General features: G+C 45.1%; 1 protein-coding gene across 6 annotated transcripts in view; it reads left to right on the top strand.

Moving 5' to 3' along the window:
* Nucleotides 1-21,631, top strand: part of ENA (DnaJ/Hsp40 cysteine-rich domain superfamily protein) — a 74,569-nt gene that overhangs the window by 29,417 nt on the left and 23,521 nt on the right. For 5 of the 6 annotated variants that reach the window (XR_015690888.1, XM_087678047.1, XM_087678048.1 and 2 more), the window contains exon 2: nt 8,908-9,004. The exons of the other annotated variant lie outside the window; for it this stretch is intronic. Coding sequence is in view for 4 of the 5 variants with exons in the window: in XM_087678047.1 (XP_087534173.1) it covers nt 8,908-9,004 (97 nt within the window). In the remaining variant the exon portion in view is untranslated. The remainder of the gene's footprint in view (nt 1-8,907; nt 9,005-21,631) is intronic. 6 annotated transcript variants of the gene reach the window in all.

Genomic DNA, 21,631 nt, shown 5'->3' with positions numbered 1-21,631 from the left:
GCATGAAGTGTAATGGGATCGAAACCTGTAGACCAATCAGCCAATCCCTTAGGGGTAGTGAAAGAGATGGGCTGCTGAGGCTATACTCGAGCCACATGTCCAGCAGCAATGGTGGGTGTTGAAGGAGCAGATGAAGCAAGAGCGGAAGGCTTAGCTCCATTGGACTATGCAGTCATAGTGGTCTGCTGAGGCTTTTTAGGTGGAAGACCTTGGGCCTTGGAGTGACAATCCTCATTGACATAGCTTGCTCCCTGGCAGTGTGTGCAAAACTGGTTTTTCTTAGGGTTGAAGGAGCAGATGAAGTAAGGCATAGCCCCACTGGACTGTGCAGTCGCAGTGGTTTGATGAGGCTTTTTAGGTGGAAGACCTTGGGCCTTGGAGCGACACTCCTCATCCACATGGCTTGCTCTCTGGCAGTGTGTGCAAAACCGGTTTTTCTTAGGGAGTTGCTGCCAGATAGGTCTAGATTCTTTGGTTCTATCTAAGGAAGAGGAGTCACCCTTTGATTGGCTTCCCTTAGTATCTTGCGAGTTCTTGCCACTGGTGGTTTTCCCTCCTGAAGAAGAGGCAACCAACCCCCTCTGCATTGAATAAGGCTGTGATGAGGATTTCTTGTGGACTTGATCATGTAGTCTCGCGTAACACAAGAACTGACACTCAAACTCGTAGAAGGTTGGCAATCTAGGTTAAGAGATGATGTGTTGAATGAAATTGAAGTACTTTTCGGGCAGCTTATTAAAAAAGAATGTAGCCTGATCGTCATATGACTTTGGAGAGCTAGTAGTGGCGAACTCGGCAAGTAACCGTGTCATGAGGATGTGTATTTTTGAAACCTCACTTAACATGTGGATTAATTCTTAATCACATGATTAAGCAAATGTTGTACATGTGAGGTGCAACTGGGGTTAAAAGTAAATTTACGAGTCCGGGATCCCAAGAAATCATGAGATGTCAAAGGCAAAAGTTGCTATAAGTTATGTCGCACAAGTATTTGGTGGTATTTGGTGCCAGTTGTTGGCCTAGGTCATCCATTTGGCCATAAGTGTCAGTTGGTGATACTAGAGAAGTGGCGTCTAATGGTACCTAATGCCAATCTGATGGTCAAAGATGGCATAGAGACACTCGGGAATGAAAGTTGCCTAGCCAATTTAATTATTGGCCAGTCAGATTATTTTTCAGGGCATCGAAATAATTATTAGATTAATTTATAGTATTTAAAGATTGAAAATTAATATTTAATTATGAAAAATTCTGGAAAAACCCTTTGGGAAGGCTGCCACTTGTCCAAAATGCCCATGCAAGACCGAAAAACGTCCTTAGAGGTTGAACAGAAGCACTTCTATAAATTCAGCTTTCAAGGGAGAGGGAGGGGGGGTTGCTGGTTTGATTTGCAGCCATTGGAGGACCTTTTGAGGCTGCCAAAGGCAAGAGAAGACCAATTAACAGCAGAAGGCAGCATCTATAGGCTGTTGAGACAGGGCAGCAGCTGTTAATGACTGATTTTCTTCAGTTCTTTGCATCTACAAGCTGTTGTGGCAGGGCAGCAGCTGCTGCATTTGATTAATTTTCAGTCATTCTTCGCGACAAAACTCTGAATTTTCTCTCTCTACAGCTTTCCCTCTCATCCCCTAGCCATTTCACAACCTTGCTCTGAAGATCTCAGCATTTTGACCCTTGGAGGCTGAAAAATTTCAGATTTCTCTGCTCTGAACCCTAATATGTAGTAGAAATTAGGGTTTAGCAGCAGCCTTGAGAATTGTGCTAGAAATTGGAAGCTCTAAGACTTGGATTGAACAAGGTTGAAGATGTTTTTAGCCTATTTAAGTGGAGGGACCAGCAAATAATGGAATTTGGGGCATTTTCCATCTCTATCAAAGCAGGTGAAGGCCAATTGAGTGTCCGAACCAAGGGGAAAAATAGATTGAAGACTTGCTGGTCACTTTGGACAGCAAGGGGAGTTGAAATACCGAAAGGGTTTCAGAGAATCCCATTGTAAGTCAACGTTTTCTTCAATAAAGCTAAAGAAATACCGAAAGGGTCACCAATTTTGAGGCCAATCGGGTGTGCATTGTCCAAGATTAGTATGTAAATTTGTATTTTCAGATTTGCATTTATTGTTTGCTGTTGTAATTAAGTTGTAATCAGGGATTTACCACCCTATCCGAGGAGGAAGGTTGGTTTCAAATTGCCTATATTCAGCTAGCTTGACTTTGAGATCATCTCCTTTCTTAATAGAGAACTCTTGAAGCTCAACGTTGAGATTGATGCGTCGAGTACAATCACGAGTCGCATAGCGGTCGAGAAGGTGATTCCAACGCTCTGATACAAGCGGGAAGTGTTGTAGATGAGAGTGAAACTCAGGAAGTAATCCCTGTATTAGCTCAACATTGGCTGTGGCATTGCAGGCTCTCCATTGACGGATATAGTCAAGGTTAGCTAGTCAGGCATAGTCTCTAGACCAATGACGAGGTTCCAAAGATCTTGAGACTCAAGCACTTGTTATATAAAATTCGACCAAGTGGTGAAATTTGACCCGTTAAAACGTGTCTTATCCGTGAAGGCATTCTTGGCCATTGCAATAGGAGTGGTAGTGCTCGGAGATGGATAGTGTGAAAAAGTGTAGTGTGAGTAGGATGGGGGAGTGTTGGGAAGGGGCCCCAGAGTGTTCACCAGGCATGCGGGTAGTGTGCAAGGTGGATCCATAGGTAGGGATGGGTTGCTGACTAGGCATGGGCATGGTATCCGCATGAGGAACCCAAGGAGGTGGGATGGGAACACGGGGAGTAGAAGTTGGGAATCCCTGCATAGATGTAACCCAAGGAGAGTATGAAGACGCACCATAAGCAGAGGATGGAAACCCTTGCGTTTGAGTGGTCATGTGAGATGTGAAGCTAGGGATAGTGAGGGGGATGCCCATCACAGTCGACCCAGGAGTTATGGGTTTGCTCATTTGCTGAAAGGTGAGAGACATTGCGTTAAAGGGTGGCATTCCCCCTAACAAAGTACCATGGTGCAAAGAGGTAGAGAATGGGGTAGAGAAGGAGAAGGTGCTAGGAGCGGAGATGGAAGATCCAATGCGTAGGGTGTGTGATTAGATGTGGAGTGTAATCCAAGGTTTTGAAAAGATGATGAGAGGTGATCAAGGTGTGATATAGAAGAGGGTGGGATGGGAGGGAATTGAGAAGTGTGTGTGATATGCTCAAATGAAATAGAAGCTGTAGATGTACTTGAATTCCGTTTGCTTCATAAGCCCCCTCTATTGAAGTTCACATACGCAAAGCCATCCGGATCCTGTACCTCAAAAGAAGAAATAGGCGAGGGTTTTGATTCATGCAACACAAAAGAATTGTATAAACCTGACATTGGACCTGGTTGAGATGATGAAGATGGATCGCGAGACGTTTCGAATGCCGTATGTCCTCCATGATCGGTGAGGTCACCAGCCTCACCAACCGGTCCGGATGTGGTAGCAAAATTGGTAGGAGGGGTGTAAACATCGCCGTATTTGTTGCGATAGTACTCCTTAAAGTCCTCCTCTGTCATGTTAGTGAAATCTGGAATAGGAGTAGAAGAAGAAGGTGAAGGTGGAGTGTCGTCCTCCTCACCGAGTCCATAATACTGTCTCAAGTCGTCCAATGATGGAGAAGCCTGATAAGACATCATAGGAATTGGAGAAGGAGGTGTCTAGGACATTGGAAATCGGTTACGAGTCGTATTATGTGCCTCGTACAAAAACTAGCTCTCCACAATATCCACAGGATACTCTTTACAAGAGCATCGGCTCTGATACCATGTGAAGAAAACTGCCAGGGTTTGCACTGAGGACACACAGAGTGTACGACCACGACAGAAATACAAAGAGACAAATGTAGACACAGAGAGCAAAACTCAAATCCTAAATGCAAAACTTAAACCTCAAACACAGAAACTCAAACACAAACAGAAGAAGGGAGAGTGAGAACACAACTTTGAAGTGAATGAATGCTGTAAATGAATGTAAGAGTGCACAGTGTGCTCAAGGGCAGAGCAATGTCGGAGTGTGACGTCCACCGGAGATGGATCCCAAGTCTGTGACCACCAGTCGGAGTGAGAAAGTAGAGTTGGAAAACGATGGTACCAGAGGCTGCTGGAGAACCAAACACAAGCAGTAGAGGATGTAGAGGGAAGAGGGCGGCCCTAGAAGGCTGCAAACACAGCAGATAGAGCGTTGCCTAATGGAGGAGAGCATCAATCAGCAGTCTCCTGGCAGTGGAGGACCAAAATACAGGGTACTGGAGGTCGCTTGATGGAGGAGGTGGGCTGCCTACTAGCGCCAACAGCCAGAAGCTGCAAACGTAGAGAGTAGATGAGGGTCGGGGTGTTGGCCATGAGGAACAGGGCCAAATGCAGCACGAGGAATGGCGCCGGACTGTGGGCGACAGCTGGAGGAAGACGCTAGGGCACTGCAAGGCTGGAGAGAGAGGTGGCAGCAGTCGCGAAGGCTAGACAGCCATGTGGACGTAGACTAATGGTTGAAATCTGCACTGAAGAGTGTGAAACCTGCACAGACGCAATGAGGCTGAATGGGGGCAGGTTGTCTATTTATAGATGTAGAAGGGTGCCCCAAAAATTAGGGTCTTTGGGAGGCCATTGAAACTCTCTCAGATCACTTCTCTTTTTAGGGCTTTTCATCTCTTGTTCCCCTTTTTGGGCTTGAGAGGGGGTGTTGAGAAACCCTTCACCCTTCACCCGCAATTTGTGTTTTTGCGTTTTTGCGTTTTGCGTTTAGGGTTTGCAGCCCCAAAAAGGGGCGCCATCCTAGATTGACTGTGCCTATTTATAGGTCACTCTCTTATTCATTCCTTACGGTTGATTCATTCAGTCCGTCACCTCTTCTCTCCAGCTTCTCCACTACCCTCACACCCCTTCAGAAAGACATTGTGGTTCGTGATTCGCGGCTGTCATCATCATCTTCCTTGTACTACGGCACCCTTGTTCCCTTGTATCACATTCACTCCATGACTCAGATCTTCATCATTCCATTCATCACAGTTTCTTCTCTCTTCTCTTCTCTTCTCCATGTTTGCTGAGTTCACTTCGTGTTCCTCCCCGCAAACCCTACTGTCTCGCTCGTACGTTATATTTTGACAGTGGGAAGCAAAGCTAGATGGCATGAAACTTGCAAAAACGAGATTGGAATGAATGGAGGACAGTATGTCTATTTATAGAAAGTTTTGAGACCTCGTATTGTGCACCGTTTTGAAACTCTCTGAAACCACACACTATTTTAGGGTTTTGATTAATTAAGCATTTTTGGGGCCGTTTAAGTAGCTAATTTAGCATTTAATACTTATATTAGCTCAACACAGCCAACTTTGTGGAGGTCTATGCATTTTTTACATGCAGTTTTAATTTTTTGATGGGTGATTTAGCATTGAATACTGTTAAAATGCAGCACGCATGGTATTTTGACAGCGAGGCATCAAAGCATACCACTTCTAGGAAGCGTTTCTTTACCTGTTTGCATTCACCCCCCTTATTGGGAAACGTGTTAGATGTGTGAACAATAGTAGTTATGATGTATGTGGCATTAGTTTAGTCACAATTCTTGCTGCATATGGTTTTGATTTCATGCTTCTTGATGTGTATTTGTGCCTGGCATTACAAAGCATTTGTTGTCTATATTTGCTTTTAATAAGCATGGCTTTCAAGTCATCTTTGAGGATGACAAATGCATTATCAGAGATAGAGAGATGGATTATGCACTCAGGCTATTTGGCACCTTGTATAAGGGTCTCTTTTTGTTGGACACGTATGATAGATACTCTCGTGATACTTTGATAGTTAGTAGTTTTTTGCCCACAATGTAGAATGCGGAGCTATGGCATGGCCGCTATGGACATATGAGTTTTGGTAGTCTATAATCCTTCAGAGGTGTCATATGGTAGATACATTGCCTCCAGTGGAGACCCCACCTCCTCATGTATGTGAAGGATGTATTTTGGGCAAAATGCATAGGTTTGCTTTCAAAAAGTATAGTGAAAAAATACAGCTCATTCACTCTTATGTGTGTGGTCCCATGAGGACATGTGCACTTGGGCCCTAGGAGTCATCTTTCTTTTGTCACCTTTATTGATGGCTACTCTCCGTGTACATGGGTGGATGGGCTAAAAGCAAAATCTGACTTCTTTATGCATTTTAAACATTGTCTTGCTAAGCTTGAGACTGAAATTGACTTGAAAGTGTAGACACTTTGTATAGATAGAGGAGGCGGAGTACATGTCTCGTGCTTTTGAGACATATTTGCTTGACAATGGCATTACACATCAAGCCATTGTAAGAATAACACCTTAACAAAATAATCTTGTTGAAAGTAAAAATTGAACACTTTTGGAGATGACTCATTGTATGTTGAAAAGCAAGGGGTTGCCTCATAAGTTTTGGCTAGAAAGCTTTCGGTATGCGAATCATGTATTAAATCTTGCACCCACCAAAGCACTGAAGACGATCATCGTTTGAAGCTTGGCATGGCAAGAAACCCAAAGTTGACTACTTTTGGGTGTTTGGATGCGTAGCCTTTGCACATGTTTCGAAAGAGCTTTGTGGAAAGCTCGATGACAAGGCTATAAAATGCATATTTATTGGATACAGTTTGGGGAGCAAGGGCTATCGCTTGTATAATCCATGCACGAAGAAAGTTTTTTGTTAGTTGGGATGCCATATTTGTTGAAAATGCTGCATTTTCACACGATCAATTTCGGATGCGAGCTACACATGACATTGATGATGCCTTCGAGGGTCTTTTGCAACTTTCTTTGGAGTCCCATGATAGTTGTAACTTAATTAAGACCTATTGTCAATTTCGGATGCCAACTACACATGACATTGGTGATGTCTTTGAGGGTCTTTTGCAACCTTCTTTGGAGTCTCGTGATAGGTGTAACTTACTTGAGATCTATTGTATTTTCATTCTAGCATTCTAGCACTTGCATCTTTTGAGTGTGGAATTGGTGCCCATCTTTTTAGTGTGGAATTGCTGCCCACTTTGCTCATTGTCTTGTGTTCACACACACTTTCTCTCTTCCTCCGTTTCCAACACTTCCTTTGCTCGTTCCACAGCTATTTCAACTGCTGCTGCTGGAGGTGATAAAAATGCAAAATCTGTACGAGAAGGCTGAAAATGTAGCCTTTCTCCTTTACGAATAGCAAAACCTGCAATAAACAGCAGCTTGGTGCCTTTCCCGTGCTTCACTTGTTCCTCTTGGCCTTGTGTCGATGCACAGCCCTCTTGCTTGCCCTCGAATACCAAAAATGCAAACTTTTGTCATGCTGAAATCTCCCTTTCAAATCTTCCAATGATCAACCAGCCCTTCAATGCTCTTTTGATACCATGTTAGATTGCAGCGACTGCTGAAGTGTATGAGTAGACTGAAAGAAAATGAACATGGAGAGAAGGAGAAAGAAAGAGATAGTAGAATGCAGAAATCTTTGCTGAATGAATGCTGAAATGAAGAAGGAAGATTTGTACAAGGGCTGTTGAGTATATCTCCATTGGATGAATCTCTCTCCACTTGAAAAACAAGTGAGAATGATTGGGAGGTTGGCCAGCCTATAAATAGGCAATACAATAGTCATAAAAATGATCAAGTCAGCCAGTTAAAACTGGCCGATTGCTGCATAATGAAATCACAGCAATAAAATAATGATAAAAATGCTGCACAATAAATGCACATGCCACGTGGTGTCCTATACAGCTTGTGTGACCTGTCGATTGCTCGGAAATGACCTAGTGGCTGCATGGAACTGTCTAGCCTATATCCAAGAAATGCATAATTGTGTCCGAGAGTGCTAATTGTACAGTAGTACACTGCTTGTGCCCATCCAGGGGATGACTGAATTTCTAACACCATGGAGTAGCAAATCCCTAGGCCCTTGATCGCCAAATGCTTGTTTGAAAGACTTACGCAAACAAGAACCTGTGCATCATCTTGGGAACGAGTACCAGTGGACAAGAGCCACATCTCATTGTATGCATCACCTACAACACATGCCTCCAATGTTTACCTCTCAATAGTGGTTTCTCATACTGCCCTATTCGAAATGAAGGTGAACTAGTTAGGGTCTTTCCATCAAAGTTCCATGATCAAACAATGGTTTTTTGGGTGGTATTGCATTGTGTGCTGGAGAGAGGTTTGATGATTTGATACTGGTTAAATGCCGTCCCAAGATCTAACTTGCACACAAGACACAATAGAAGTCATATTGACAACATATCGACATCCAATTGGCCTCCCAGGTGTAGAGCAAAACACTCACCCTCAAGTGCGGGGCCAGCAGCATTACGAGCCACAATTGCATCCCAAGGTTTGGTGTTCCATACCAGCATTCTGGTTGTGAGAAAGTCCTCAAAGTAAAATATCCTTATCAAACCTAAAGATCAAGTGATAACTCATGAGATGGTAGCCAAGGCTTTGCGCCTTCCCATGAACATGTACTCGATATAATTATGGTTTCCATATGTAATATAGAAGTAATTTTACATGATCTTTCTTTAAACAGTGTTCATGTATATGGTTTGGGTAGTAGCATGATCATAGCAACACCGAAATTGTTGGAACATGTGCATGCTATTGATGCAAAGCAAATTCTTGTTTGCATTCAAAAAGACTGTAAAACTATATACTATCTGTGAAGTTAACAAGTGTCAGCTCACTTGGCTGTTTTGGATATCTTTGGATAATTTTTGTTGAAATATCAAGACTTAAACTATATATAAGATCATTAATAGGATGGGGCAAAAAGAAGAATGGAAAAATGCTGTGTATTTTTTGTGATGCTTGTAGAATACTAGTTGAATTTCTTACTTTAAAACCAAATTCATGCTAGTTGCTTTTATGTTTTTGTTGAAAACATCTCATGTTATTGCAGTCAAATGTTAGGAGAGAGAGGAGAAAGAGACCAGATCCACCATGTGATACTTGCAAGGGGACAGGGCGTGTTTCATGCAAGTGTTGTAAGGGAAGAGGTTCTCTCTCTCTCTCTCTGTGGTTGTTTCCCTATTCCTGCTCTTTCTAAGAAGAGAATGCAAACGAAAAAGATTTGTAAATATGGTGTTTTGTTTTTGTTTGTTTGTGCGTGCGTGCGTGTGGTTTCATATGTATACAAATAAGCAAATAAGAGTGCACATCATGGATTACAGCATTGCCATATACAGTTTGTTTTTTTCACTCATATCTGCTAGTTGTGGGTTAGAAAAACAGGAAAAGAAGAATTCTCATTTAAAAAAAAAAGGAAATTTGGACAATTAGCAATTGCTAGTCAACTTGAGGTAAGTTTTCTCTCCAACAACAATCTGGCCTCCACAACCACTGCATGAGCATGCTCTAATGAGCAATGCTAAATTACATGTGTCTGTCTACACCGGATATGGATAAACCATTGAAATGGTGGTGGAAGCATCTTTGGCAGATTTGGAAAAGCAAACTTTCTCTTAAATCATCAATGTTACTACGATGATGTTTACTTGGTCTTATTGGTGGGTGGCTTCCTTACAAAGAGTAGCTCAGTGAGATCAACTTGTGTTTGTTTTGGTGGGCACCACATGAAATAGTACATCTTGTTCTCTAGGGTGCCCAGGCTCTTGATGCTTCCTTGACTGTATGTTAGCATATTTGACACCTTGCTTTCCTATTGGTGCTTTTGGGAAGTACTTTTGGTTCTTTGGCATTGTTCTTGTTGGATTGAGATCTTACTTATACTACTTTGATTGGTTGAGATATTTGGTACAAATGGGTAGTTTGGTGTTCTTGCAAACATGTTGTTTTTGGAGACTGATCTTTCCGCTCATACATGTTTTGAAGGTCACTTGAATACAATTTTGTTTGATTGTCTTTCTCTTCGTGTGATTTGCCACTAAATGTATTCAATATTTTCCCTATGCTTTTGATGTGTGTTATATTGTCTTGGAGATAACACCCATTGTACCTTACCATAATATATTCAACTTGTTTCACAAAAAAAAGTGTGCACACATGAATGAGAGAGAGAGAGAGAGAGAGAGAGAGAGAGAGAGAGAGAGAGAGAGAGAGAGAGAGGACTCTCCTTTTCTCCTTCAACTGATGGGAGTACCACATGAGCTACAGGGAGAGAGAGCAAAGCCCTGGTGGGGCAGATCGAGCACCCTACACGGTTTCAGCAGACTGTGTGCAGAGGGCTTACCTGCAGTGCTTGCAGGTTGTGACCTACAGCAGTCCAGCACATTTCTGCAAGCAGTGGTCTCGATTAGGCAACGGGGGAGAAATGGTACCTTGTTTGGATAACCAGCCAGTAGGCAAACGTCCTGAATCGCAGAGGCCTCTACTTGGGTGCATACTCTTGTCTGCTCTTATGCACAAGCAGCCACCATCTTTGAGGACTCCAAAGAGTTGGATTGGGAGCACTTGCTGGAATTTGTGAACACTCTGTTGGGTGATTATGTTCACCAAAATCTTTCCAGTGCCTCAGACAAGGTTGAGGAGGATGTTGTGGATACTAGCATGGATGCTAAGGCTGTGCTGCGCTCACTTTCTGGCTTTTATGAAAAGGGTGTCATATATTGTTTTACGGAACTCCAATGCTTGCTCGGATCCATCATTGGCTGCCCTCTTTGATGCAAGCCGATTGTGAGGATGAAATCTTTGTAGGCCCCAGGGGCTTTTACAAGGTGCTCTTGCATTCTTCTTAGGTGCGGGATGCTTTATTGGCAAAGCTGCCTTTGTTTTACCACAACCGCTTTGTCCATGTTGTGCCTTGGAGACCCCTAGTAGATTTCCAATGTCTACTTCAGCGTGAATATCCCATCTCGGTGGTGGTTGAAGCTTGTCCAGCAGTATATTGGCCTTTGTTGACGGATGGCATGGCTGCCATCAACGTGGTTTTGGTGCCACCAACCTTGCATGCTACTAATTGGAACAAATTATGTATGCTGTGGGACAATGGCTGTAAGAGGGTTAACTGGCTGCATATAAACTGCTCTGGTATGCATCCATTGCTTTTTTGGCTCAAATGGGGCATCTTTGTAGGTCACTGCTTTTCTTGTGGGCAGTTGAGTCACTTTATGTCAGAGTGTTTGGACAAAGTGAATAGAAATGTTACCCCTCTTGGGGACACTGACATGTTACCCCTCTACAGAGGGCTATGGAGGGTAAACAACCTAGGCACTTAGGTGATCAGCCAGCACTTGCTTAGATAGAGGTTCGTTCGAAAAAGATCAAAAGTGTGGAGGTCCGGCCATCACAGGTTCAACATTGTAATCCCCAGACTCCTTGCGCACATATGTGTGAAGGAAGGGTGCATCCACTTCTGATAATGCTCCTTTCGATGTTTTTCCCCATGCTCCAAGTAGAATGGGAGGCGCTCTTGTATCTATTGAGCATCTCAAGGACCGGTCAGTACACCTTGCCTTTGATCGCACAGGTAGAAGTTCATCACCTCGTGGGATCACAGATACCCTCGTTCAGCCCGGATGAATGGATTTGGCCTCTGCACTTCAAAGTATATTCGTCCAAGGCAAAATTCTTTTGTGGTTTTGGTAGATTTCATGGATGATGGAATTCTTGAGGCATTGGCTGATAAAGTTCAAGCGAGGTGTGGGCAGCCTTGTATGTGATTTTGATTTTAATAATTGAAAATTGCCACTTGGAATGTTCATGGGCTTTGTTCTTGCAGTATGTAGCATGACATGTGGTGCATTTTGCATGAGAATTAATGGGATGTGTTGTGTACTCTTGAGCATAGAAGTCATGATGATGCTGGTCGCATTTTGGATTGTCCAGGGTTTTTGTCTTTTTTATGCTGGTAGCAAAGCAGTGCACTACTCGGGTGTCCTTATGGTGGTGCATGAGAAACTTTAGCGGTTACTTATCAAAACGATGTACATGGCTGCTTTATAGTGGTGGAAATTGTTTTTGAAGGAGAGGTTTTGTGGCTGGTTGGACTTTATGTGCACAATGCCTAGTGCATCATTAGGTCTTTTGGAATCAGCTTCATGATTCCTTGTCTTTGGGTAGATCGGGCTTGCTGATGGGTGACTTTAATATGTGTGTTGACCCTTCCTAGTTTACCTCGGAGCATTCTCTGATGGATATGCTAGAAACCAGGGCTCTGAATGCCTTTGCAATGGATGTTTTGAAGCAGGATGTTTGGTCATGGCTTTCTCCATCGGCTTTGGGGTTTACATTTTACTCAGCCCAATATTCAGCCATGTGGTTTTGATTGGACCATATCTATGATATGCATGAGGATTCCTTCTTACCAGAAATTTTGCAAATGCAACTGTTGTAGAGGTATGCCTTATTAGGTCATTTCCCTTTGCAGCTTGATATGACCAAGCAGCATGTGGATGCTTTCAAGGGTCTTTTGGGCAGGCTGCCCTTGGGCTTCAACTCATCCTTTCCACGTCACGCTGTCTTCAAACAATATATGAGCTAGCTTTGGTAAGGTTTCTGTGTGATTTTCCATTGGAAGGCTTGGCCTTGTTTGATAGGTTGCTTCTTAATGTACAGAGGGTGGCAATACACTATGGGATTTACCATGTTTCGCTAACAAGGCAATGTTTGCATGCTACAAAGAATATTTTGGGCTTGGTTCGTCTACTATTGCTTGATTCTTCGCATGATATTTCCTTGGTTTCATTATAGCCATTGTGAGAGAGAAAAAGGTTGCTAGAGAGCAAGGAGAGGTTGTTGATGTGATTTGCAGCCACCAGGGATCAGTCCTACAGCAACAAGTGATAGCAATTTGGAGCCCTCTAGGAGCAAGTGACCATAGCCCAAGGTCCTTTTGGTGCAGATGATAGCACATAAGAGGGGACAACAGTCTTTCTGGTGGTCCTAAGTTATAGGTGATAGCTTCCATGGCTGTCTGAGACAGGGCAGTAGCAGTAAATGACTGATTTTCTTCAGTTCTTTGCGAAGAAAGTGTGAATTTTCTCTCTCCTTCATATTCTTTCTCATCTTCTAGCTTTTCTACATCCTTGCTCCGAAGATTAGAGCATTGAGAAATTTTAGATTTCTCTGTTGTAAAATCTAATTTGCAGCAAGAGTTAGGATTTAGTAGTAGCGTCGGGATGCATGCCAGAAATCGAAAGCTCCAAAACTTGGATTCAACAAGGTTGAAGCTGTTTTCAGTCAAATTCAAATGGAGGGACCAGCAAATCAATGAATTTGGGGCATTTTCCATCTCCATCAAAGCGGGTGTAGGCCAATTGATTGATCGAATCAAGGGGCAAATCAGATTGAAGACTTGCATTTGGGGCATTTTCCATCTCCATCAAAGCGGGTGTAGGTCAATTGATTGCCCGAATCAAGGGGAAAATCAGATTGAAAACTTGCTGGTCATTGTGGATAGCAAGGGGAGTTGGAATACTGAAAGGGATTGGGAAAATCCTATTGTGCATCAACTTCTTCTTCTATTGAGTTAAAGAAATACTAAAAGGGGTGCTAGTTTCTGGGGCCAATAAGGTGTCCATTGTCCAAGATTGTGAGTTAATTAGCATTTGTTAGTTTTGGAATAAATGTTGCTGCTGTAACTAAGTTGTAATTAGGGAATTACCACTCATCCAAGGAAGGAAGGTTGGTTATAGGGTTCCATTGTCGGATACCATTAAATCCTTTGAATTGGTGGGCCCATGGCACTTGATTGCAGCTTGAGACTATTGCTTTAGTATTGAAATTTCTCTCAACAGTGAATTATAGTAAGCATGTCTTCACATGGTGGTATGGAATCAAGTGGAGAGGATGCAACACTCCTTGGTGAGTCATGTGGTGAAGGGGGAAATGCGATGACCGATGCTGGGCATGTTTCTCAGCATGCACAGCAATCTGAAAATGTGGGAAATGACCCAAATATTGGCACTTCAATGCATAAAGAGGTTGATGACCAGCAAGGGGATGAATAATTCGATGATTGCTTCAAGGATCAAATTCGTACTGCAGCAAATCTTTTTACTAAATTGGCAAAGGATCCCCAGTTTTCTCGATTTGTGGATGCCCCAAGGAAGGACAACAGAGGCAAAGAGAAGAAGACACCTTCTATAGCTTCGAGACAGACACAAGAACCGAAGGAAATGCTTAAGCCTTCTTTGGAAGAGCCCAAAATGCCTGATGAGCACAAACAATTGGTACCTGTGGGGCAACAAGTGCAAATGCATGGCCAACTTGGTAGTGCCAATCCATGGAAACATGGGTAGCAAGGTAATTATGCACATGCAAGCATGGGACAACAAGGATACTTTGGTGGTGGTACCATTTTTCGTGCTATAGTGGGATAGACACCGCATACGGAAATGCAGGGCTCAAATCCCTATGGTATGCAGTAGCCAATGCGTGGCTCAGAACATCCAATGTATCCGGGTAATGCAAGTGGAATGCCTAATCCCATGTATGGCAGTATAGGCATGATGCTTGGGGCACAAAGCGGGCCATATGGATATGTATCTGCCCCCCCAGGGATTGTTGGAGCACAAGGATTTGGTGCTGGTCATGTAGGAGCATCTAATAGTGCTGGTTATCTTGTAAACACAGTAAATGCATCCTTTTGTAGCAACCTATTTATGATAACTTGACTCCCATAGGTCTGCTGAAGGACTACGATGAAGGTGGCAAAAGTGTGAAGTTTGAGTCTTTCAATGGTGCACAAGATAGGCTGAAAGCACTTTTTTTATTTAGCAGTTTGATGCAGCCTACTTTGGAGGCAACTTTATAGAGGCAACTTGTTTTTATTTAGCAGTTTGATGCAGCCTACTTTGGAGGCAACTTTATAGAGGCATCTAAGATACGAAAGGCGGCCACATTTTTGAAGGGAAATGTATTGCAGTGGTGATCTACACTTCTTATTCAAGGGAGGTCACCTACCACTTGGGTCCGGTTCAAGCAAATATTTGCTTCAAATTCGTTGACAAGTACCTTTGAAGTAGATATTATGACAGCTTGGAATAGTTGAATTCCAAAGATTGCAAGAACTTGGATTAGTATAATAAGAAGTTTTAGGATGCATTGCTGCCAGTTACTTTCTAATGCACAGTACCTCTCTACACTTCTTATTCAAGGGAAGTCACCTACCACTTGGGTCCGGTTCAAGCAAATATTTGCTTAAAATTGGTTGACAAGTATCTTTGAAGTAGACATTATGACAGCTTGGAATCAGTTGAATTCCAAAGATTGCAAGAACTTGGATTAGTTGTGAGAGTGTGCAATGGAAGAAGAAAACACGAACACAGAGGAGAGACAGAGAGAAAGTAGAGAATGAAGGAAGAAGATCTGCACTGACTGAAATGGATGCTGAATACTCTGAAATGGACTGATCAGTCCCTGCACGCAGCCCGAAGCGTCAATGAGGGCACCGGATCAGGCTGGAAACAAGGGCAGAACCGATGCTGGAGTGGGAGAGGAGAGAGACTGCGCTGAACTTGAAAAACAATGTGTATGGCTGATGAGGGGGGTTGCTATATATAGCCCCCCAACCATAAATCTGGCCGACTGGCCAAAAAACTGGCCGACTTGGCCAAACTGGCCGATTGCACCAACAAGCAACCTCTAAAGGCTGTCTACCACAAAAAACAGCTATACCTAATTTGACAGAGCTCCTCTGTCTCTTGCTAGACTCTGACAGGAGCTCACAACCAGGAGATGGCAGACTGACACTGAACTAGAGCAGGCTAACACCCCCTCTCAGATCCTGGGAGGGTTTGAAGACCTAACAACCACATGTGATGAAGCAAAGAAGCCTGAGGTAAAGGCTTTGTGAAGAGATCAGCCGCATTGTTCGTGGTGGGACAATAGACCACTGCCAGCTCCGAATCCACGATCCGCTCTTGAACATAGTGGTACTGAACCTCAATGTGCTTTGTGCGAGCATGAAACACTGGGTTCTTCGCCAGAGCAAGGGCACTCTGGTTGTCCATGCGTAGCTCTGTAGGACCTGTCGGGGAAAAGCCAATCTCTGCCATCAAGCAACGGAGCCAAACGGCCTCCATAGCGGTCGAACATAAGGCCCGATACTCGGCCTCTGTAGAAGAGTGCCATACTAGGCTGCTTCTTGTTGCTCCAAGAGACAGCACCGGAGCCAAGGGTGAAAGCATAACCTGTAGTGGATCGTCGCGAATCCACATCACCTGCCCAGTCAGAATCACTCTATCTAGAAAGAGTGATCCCATCTCCATACATGATCCCGTAGGATCGAGTCCCCTGTAAATACCGAAGAACACGCAAGGGAGCCCTCTTGTGGTCCTGAGTAGGAGTCTTCATAAAAGAAGACAACAAAGCCACCACAAAAGAGATATCGGGCTGAGTGTGAAGAAGCCATATAAGTGAACCAACAAGGCACTTGTAACGGGTGGCATCAGAAAGGGGAACTCCATCTGCCAAAAGTTTGGACTCAGGGTCCATGGGGCATGAAATAGGCCGACTCTTGGCCATACCAAACTCTGAAAGAAGCACGGAGATGTAACGGTGCTGCGAGATAAAGATGCCTCGTGCCATCTGATAGATCTCCAGGCCTAGAAAGAAGTGAAGGATCCCTAGATCCGTCATGTCAAACTCCTGTCGCAAAATAGACCGAGTATACTCCACTGGCGGAGTGTCGCTCCCTGTAATAATAAGATCATTGACATACAAGATAAGCAAAACACAAAGAGAACCCGCAACCGTAAAGTAAAGGTTGGGGTCATGATTGGAGCGTTGAAAACCACTCTGAAGAAAGAAGCGGTTAATCCGCTGGTACCAAACACGAGGAGCTTGCTTCCGGCCGTAAAGGGCCTTCTGCAGCCTGTAGACATGATTCTCCTTCCCCTGCACAAGAAAACTGGGAGGCTGTGAAACATAGATCTCCTCTTCAAGGACGCCATTCAGAAAGGCTGACTTGACATCCATCTGATAAACAGGCCAACAACGGTGAGCGGCAAGAGCCAAAATAACTTGAATGGTAGACATCCGAGCGGTAGGAGCAAAAGTCTCAAAGTAATCCAAACCGGCTCGCTGTGCAAAACACTTGGCAACAAGCCTAGCTTTATGCTTGTCCAAGGAGCCATCTGCAAGATACTTGGTCTTAAAGACCCATTTCACACCTATCACCTTCCGTTTCTTGGGACGCGGAACAAGCTCCCAATTATGGTTCCGCTCGATGAAATCGAGCTCTGCCTGCATAGCCTGTCGCCAAATATCGTGTGCAAGAGCCTCCTCCACTGTGGAAGGCTCAGAATCCTGAAGAATCTGTGACATAAGAGCATAGTTCACACAAAGTGAACTATCCCGCTGGGCCTGTAAGCGGGCTGATTTGTGTGGACCTGTAGAAGAAGCAGAAAAGTGAGTAACACCTGAATCTTGCATAAGCCGGCGATACCACAAAGGAATCCTAAGAGACTCCTGCTGCTGTGAGGGAGACCGTGTAGCCTCCGGAACCTGTAAAGCACATGTCTCAGAAAGGGACTCCCCCATACCAGGGTAAGGTAGATTCTCCTCGTCTGAAGAAGGCTCCCCATCGTATGGCTGTGGATCCCTAGAAGACTCCGAAAGGGAGGCTGAAAGGGTGAAAGTACTCGAAGAAGAAGGAGTCACTTCTGCCAAAGGGGGAGGAGAAGCCGAAGTAGGAGGAGGAATGGGGGGGGGGAGGAGCCGAAGAAGGAGGGGTGCAAAGAGGTATCCTAGAAGGAAGGGAAGGGAGAGAAGGGGGGAGAGGGTCTGTCGATGTCGAAGAAGCACCTGGAAGAGATCCCTCACTTGGATCCTCGGAGGCCGAAGCCTCATCGAAGATCACATCCTTGCTCACCTCAATCTTCCGTGTAGTCGGGTCGTAGAGCCGATATCCCTTTGTGGTCATGCTATAGCCCACGAAGATAAGCTGTTGCGACTTAGAGGCGAGCTTTGACTTCCTCTTCTTCTTGTCCATATGGACAAAAGCAGCACAGCAAAAGATGCGAAAGTGGGACACGGAAGGCTTCCTCCCAAAGAAAGCCTCATAGGGAGTCGTGTCCTGCAGTGTCGAAGTCGGAGAGCGGTTGCGAATATGCACCCCTGTAGCCACCGCCTCACCCTAAAGAAAATGAGGAAGACTCCGATGCTCCAGCATGGATCGGGCCATCTCCACCATAGTCCGATTCGCACGTTCTACAACACCATTCTCTGATGGTGTATTCGGATGGGAATACTCCATCCGAATGCCGTGATCCCTGCAAAACTGAGAGAAAAGGTGAGAAGTGAACTCGCCACCGTGATCAGCTCGGACACCACGAACTTTGGAAGTTGTTTGAGTCTCCACAAAAACCTTCCACTCGCAGAAACGGGAGTACGCCTCACTCTTGTACTCCAAAAAATAAGGCCACACATAACGACTGAAATCGTCCACAATCAGCATCAAATACACGGCCTTCCCAAGGGAGGCCGTGCCCATAGGTCCTCAAAGGTCAGTGTGAACCAACTCAAGCGGAGAAGCAGCCCTCCTGGAAGCAACCTGTGGGTGAGGCTGCCGATGCTGCTTGCCCCTCAAGCAGCTGGGGCATAAGGTGTGGAGAGGAGAGAAATCGGGAAGTCTCTCCACCATCTTCCTCCGTGAAGCTCGTCTAATAGAATCAAGATTCAGATGCCCATAACGAGCATGCCAAAGAAGCCCAAGCTCGTGGGAGGCCCTCGCAGCCAAGGCTGTGAGCTGGTAGAGCCCACCCTTTTGTGTACCTGTCCAAAGAGCATCACCTGTAGAAGCATCCTCCATTGTGACTTCATCCTGCGTAAAAATGACTTGGGTACCTAGCTGAGTAAGACCATGCACAGATAATAGGTTAAAACCCAAATCAAGTACATAAAAAACTTTGGCGGAAGAAGACCGCCTGTCAGAAAATATAGGTAAAGTCCCCACGCCGCGAACAGGAACTGTAGAGTTGTCACAATGGTGACAGTGCCCCCTCTCGAACGAAGATCTTGAAGCCAATCCTGTCTGAAGGTCATATGAGAGGATGCTCCTCTGTCCACGAGCCAAGGCTTCTCTTGAGTGGTAGAAGCTAGGGCTGTATCCTCCTCAACAAAGACATGCACAAAAGCAGACTCTATCGTGATTGGGGCCTCCTTGGAGTCCTTCTCCTTGGGCTTCAGATGGGGGAACTTTTGCCAACACTTCTCGGGATGAGTGCCCTTCCCACAGTGTGGGCACTTGGGCTTCTTCTCCTTCGCATCCTTCTTGTCCTCTGCCTTCTTGTCCTTGGCCTTCGCCTTTTGTTGCTTTTTCTTCTTGCCGCCATTGGTACCGGTAGTAAAAGCCTTGGTGGAGCCACTGGCACCCACCTCTCTGAGACACTCATCATGCTCCAAGACAAGCGGGGAAAGTTCCTCCCATAGAAGTTTCTCACGGGTCCTCGAGGTGATGAGGCTGGTGTAGAAAACATCATATCGGGGAGACGGCAGCTGAGTCAAGAGAATCATCGCTATATCCCCGGATGAAATCACCCGACCAAGAGAGGCTAGCTCGCCTCGCATGTCCTCCATCTTCATGATGTGCTCCTTCATGGAAGAAGAATCATCAAGACTGAGCATCCGCAACTTCTTCTCCAAAGAAATCTTGTGGGCGAACGTCTTATGCTGGTACAAAGACGCAAGCTTCTTCCACACTGCCGCCGCCGTCTGTAACCTGTGAACATGAACAAGAACCGAGTCGTGAAGACTCATAAAGAGAAAGGAACGGGCTCTAGAGTTGAGCCGATCCCACAAGGCTGCACGGTCCATAGAACTTCCATCGGACGAATCCACGGGGGGCCGGTCGATGGGTGAAGAAACAAGCTCCCATAGGTCGAATGTATCGAGGATGCACTCCACCTTGCACGACCAGAGGGAATAGTTGGAACCGTCCAACTTGTTTTCCTTCGGAAAGGAAGGATGTATGGGTACCTGTATCGAGGGAATCAAGGAAGGCATCCGGACATCTGAAGAAGTCTTCACCGATGGAACCTTCTGAGATGCATGGACTGAAGAAGGACGGGTGCGAGGAGACTCCTCCCGTCGTCGATCACGAAACTCCTGATAATCCCGTCTCCGCTCAGAGGAATGATGTGAAAGAAGTTCATCCTCGGAGTCGTCAAAGCCTGAAAACTGATGAGACATCTTCCAAATCTGCAAACACCAAACACACCACAGAAATCTTTGCCGATGCCGAAGGATGACCAGCAAAAGGGTCACCAACCACCAGAACGCAAACTGTGGAGGCCGACAAACACATGGAGCTGCAAAACGCAATGATGTCTGATGAAGATCACCTAGACAGAAACCGCCAAACACAAGTCGAAGCCTGGGAGATTGCCGCCAGCAAGAAAAGGGCCCACAAAAGGTGGAACAGTCTCTAGAACAGCAAAACGTAGCCTGGAGTAGTGTCGCCTAGCTGTAGAGATGGCCCCCGGGCAGAAAACGCACCCAGGAGAGGAGTGTTGATGACGTGGCAGCCTCAGAAACAGCGCCTGCAGCAAACGCAAGAGTTGGAGCTGCCAGTAGGAGCCGCCTTGGCTGTGGGGAAGGAATCGACAGCAGCAGAAGAAGGGGATGGTGTCTCTCTGTCGTCGGGGAAGATCCTCCGTGCTCTTAGTTAGGCGATGATACCATGTGAGAGTGCGCAACGGAAGAAGAAAACACGAACACAGAGGAGAGACAGAGAGAAAGCAGAGAATGAAGAAAGAAGATCTGCACTGATTGAAATGGATGCTGAATACTCTGAAATGGACTGATCAGTCCTTGCACGTAGCCCGAAGTGTCAGTGAGGGCACCAGATCAGGCTGGAAACAAGGGCAGGACCGATGCCGGAGTGGGAGAGGAGAGAGACTGCGCTGAACCTGAAAAACAATGTGTATGGCTGATGAGGGGGGCTGCTATATATAGCCCCCCAGCCATAAATCTGGCCGACTGGCCAAAAAACTGGCCGACTGGCCAAAAAAGCTGGCCGACTGCACCAACAAGCAGCCTCTAAAGGCTGACTGCCACAAAAAATAGCTATACCTAATCTGACAGAGCTTCTCTGTCTCCTGCTAGACTCTGACAGGAGCTCACAACCAGGAGATGACAGACTGACACTGAACTATAGCAGGCTAACATTAGTATGATAAGAAGTTTTAGGATGCATTGCTACCGATTACTTCCTAATGCACAATACCTCTCCATGAGTAAGTGAAGTATATTTGTGGTTTGCCAAAGGGTATTCGGGATTTTTGCATTAGGTTCACTATTTCCAACATGTCTCAGCTTATAGAAACTGCTACTACAGCCGACACATTGCTGCGTGGAAAGAATAAAGGATTCCAAGATTGTAATACCAAGTCACATGTCACTGAGGCCAAGGTTGAGAAAAATGCTAAATCTGAAAATAAAGCTGAAAATTAGAGTAGGATTTGGCACACAAAGAGCGGAAGATCAAGGGTAAGGTTTCGAGAAGGTACTTGGTGAAGTTTTACAATTATTCACCAATGGATGCCAAATGGATGGAGGAGGATGACTTCGTAGACCATCCTCAGTTGTTGTAGTTTTACCTTGATGCTTTCTAGTTAGAGCTGACTTTAGTTCAGTCTCAATCAGGTTCAATAGAGCAAGAGTCCAGAGTATTACCTAGTGCTTGTGAGGAAGCTAGCACCTCCGCTCCTCAGTGATGAACA

The sequence above is a fragment of the Lygodium microphyllum genome, chromosome 5 (genome assembly GCF_053477565.2).
Source record: "Lygodium microphyllum isolate KBCC chromosome 5, Lygodium_microphyllum_v1.1.10, whole genome shotgun sequence".
Taxonomy (NCBI): domain Eukaryota; kingdom Viridiplantae; phylum Streptophyta; class Polypodiopsida; order Schizaeales; family Lygodiaceae; genus Lygodium; species Lygodium microphyllum.
Note: the sequence above shows the minus strand (reverse complement) of the source record. Positions and strands in the feature narration are given on the sequence as shown.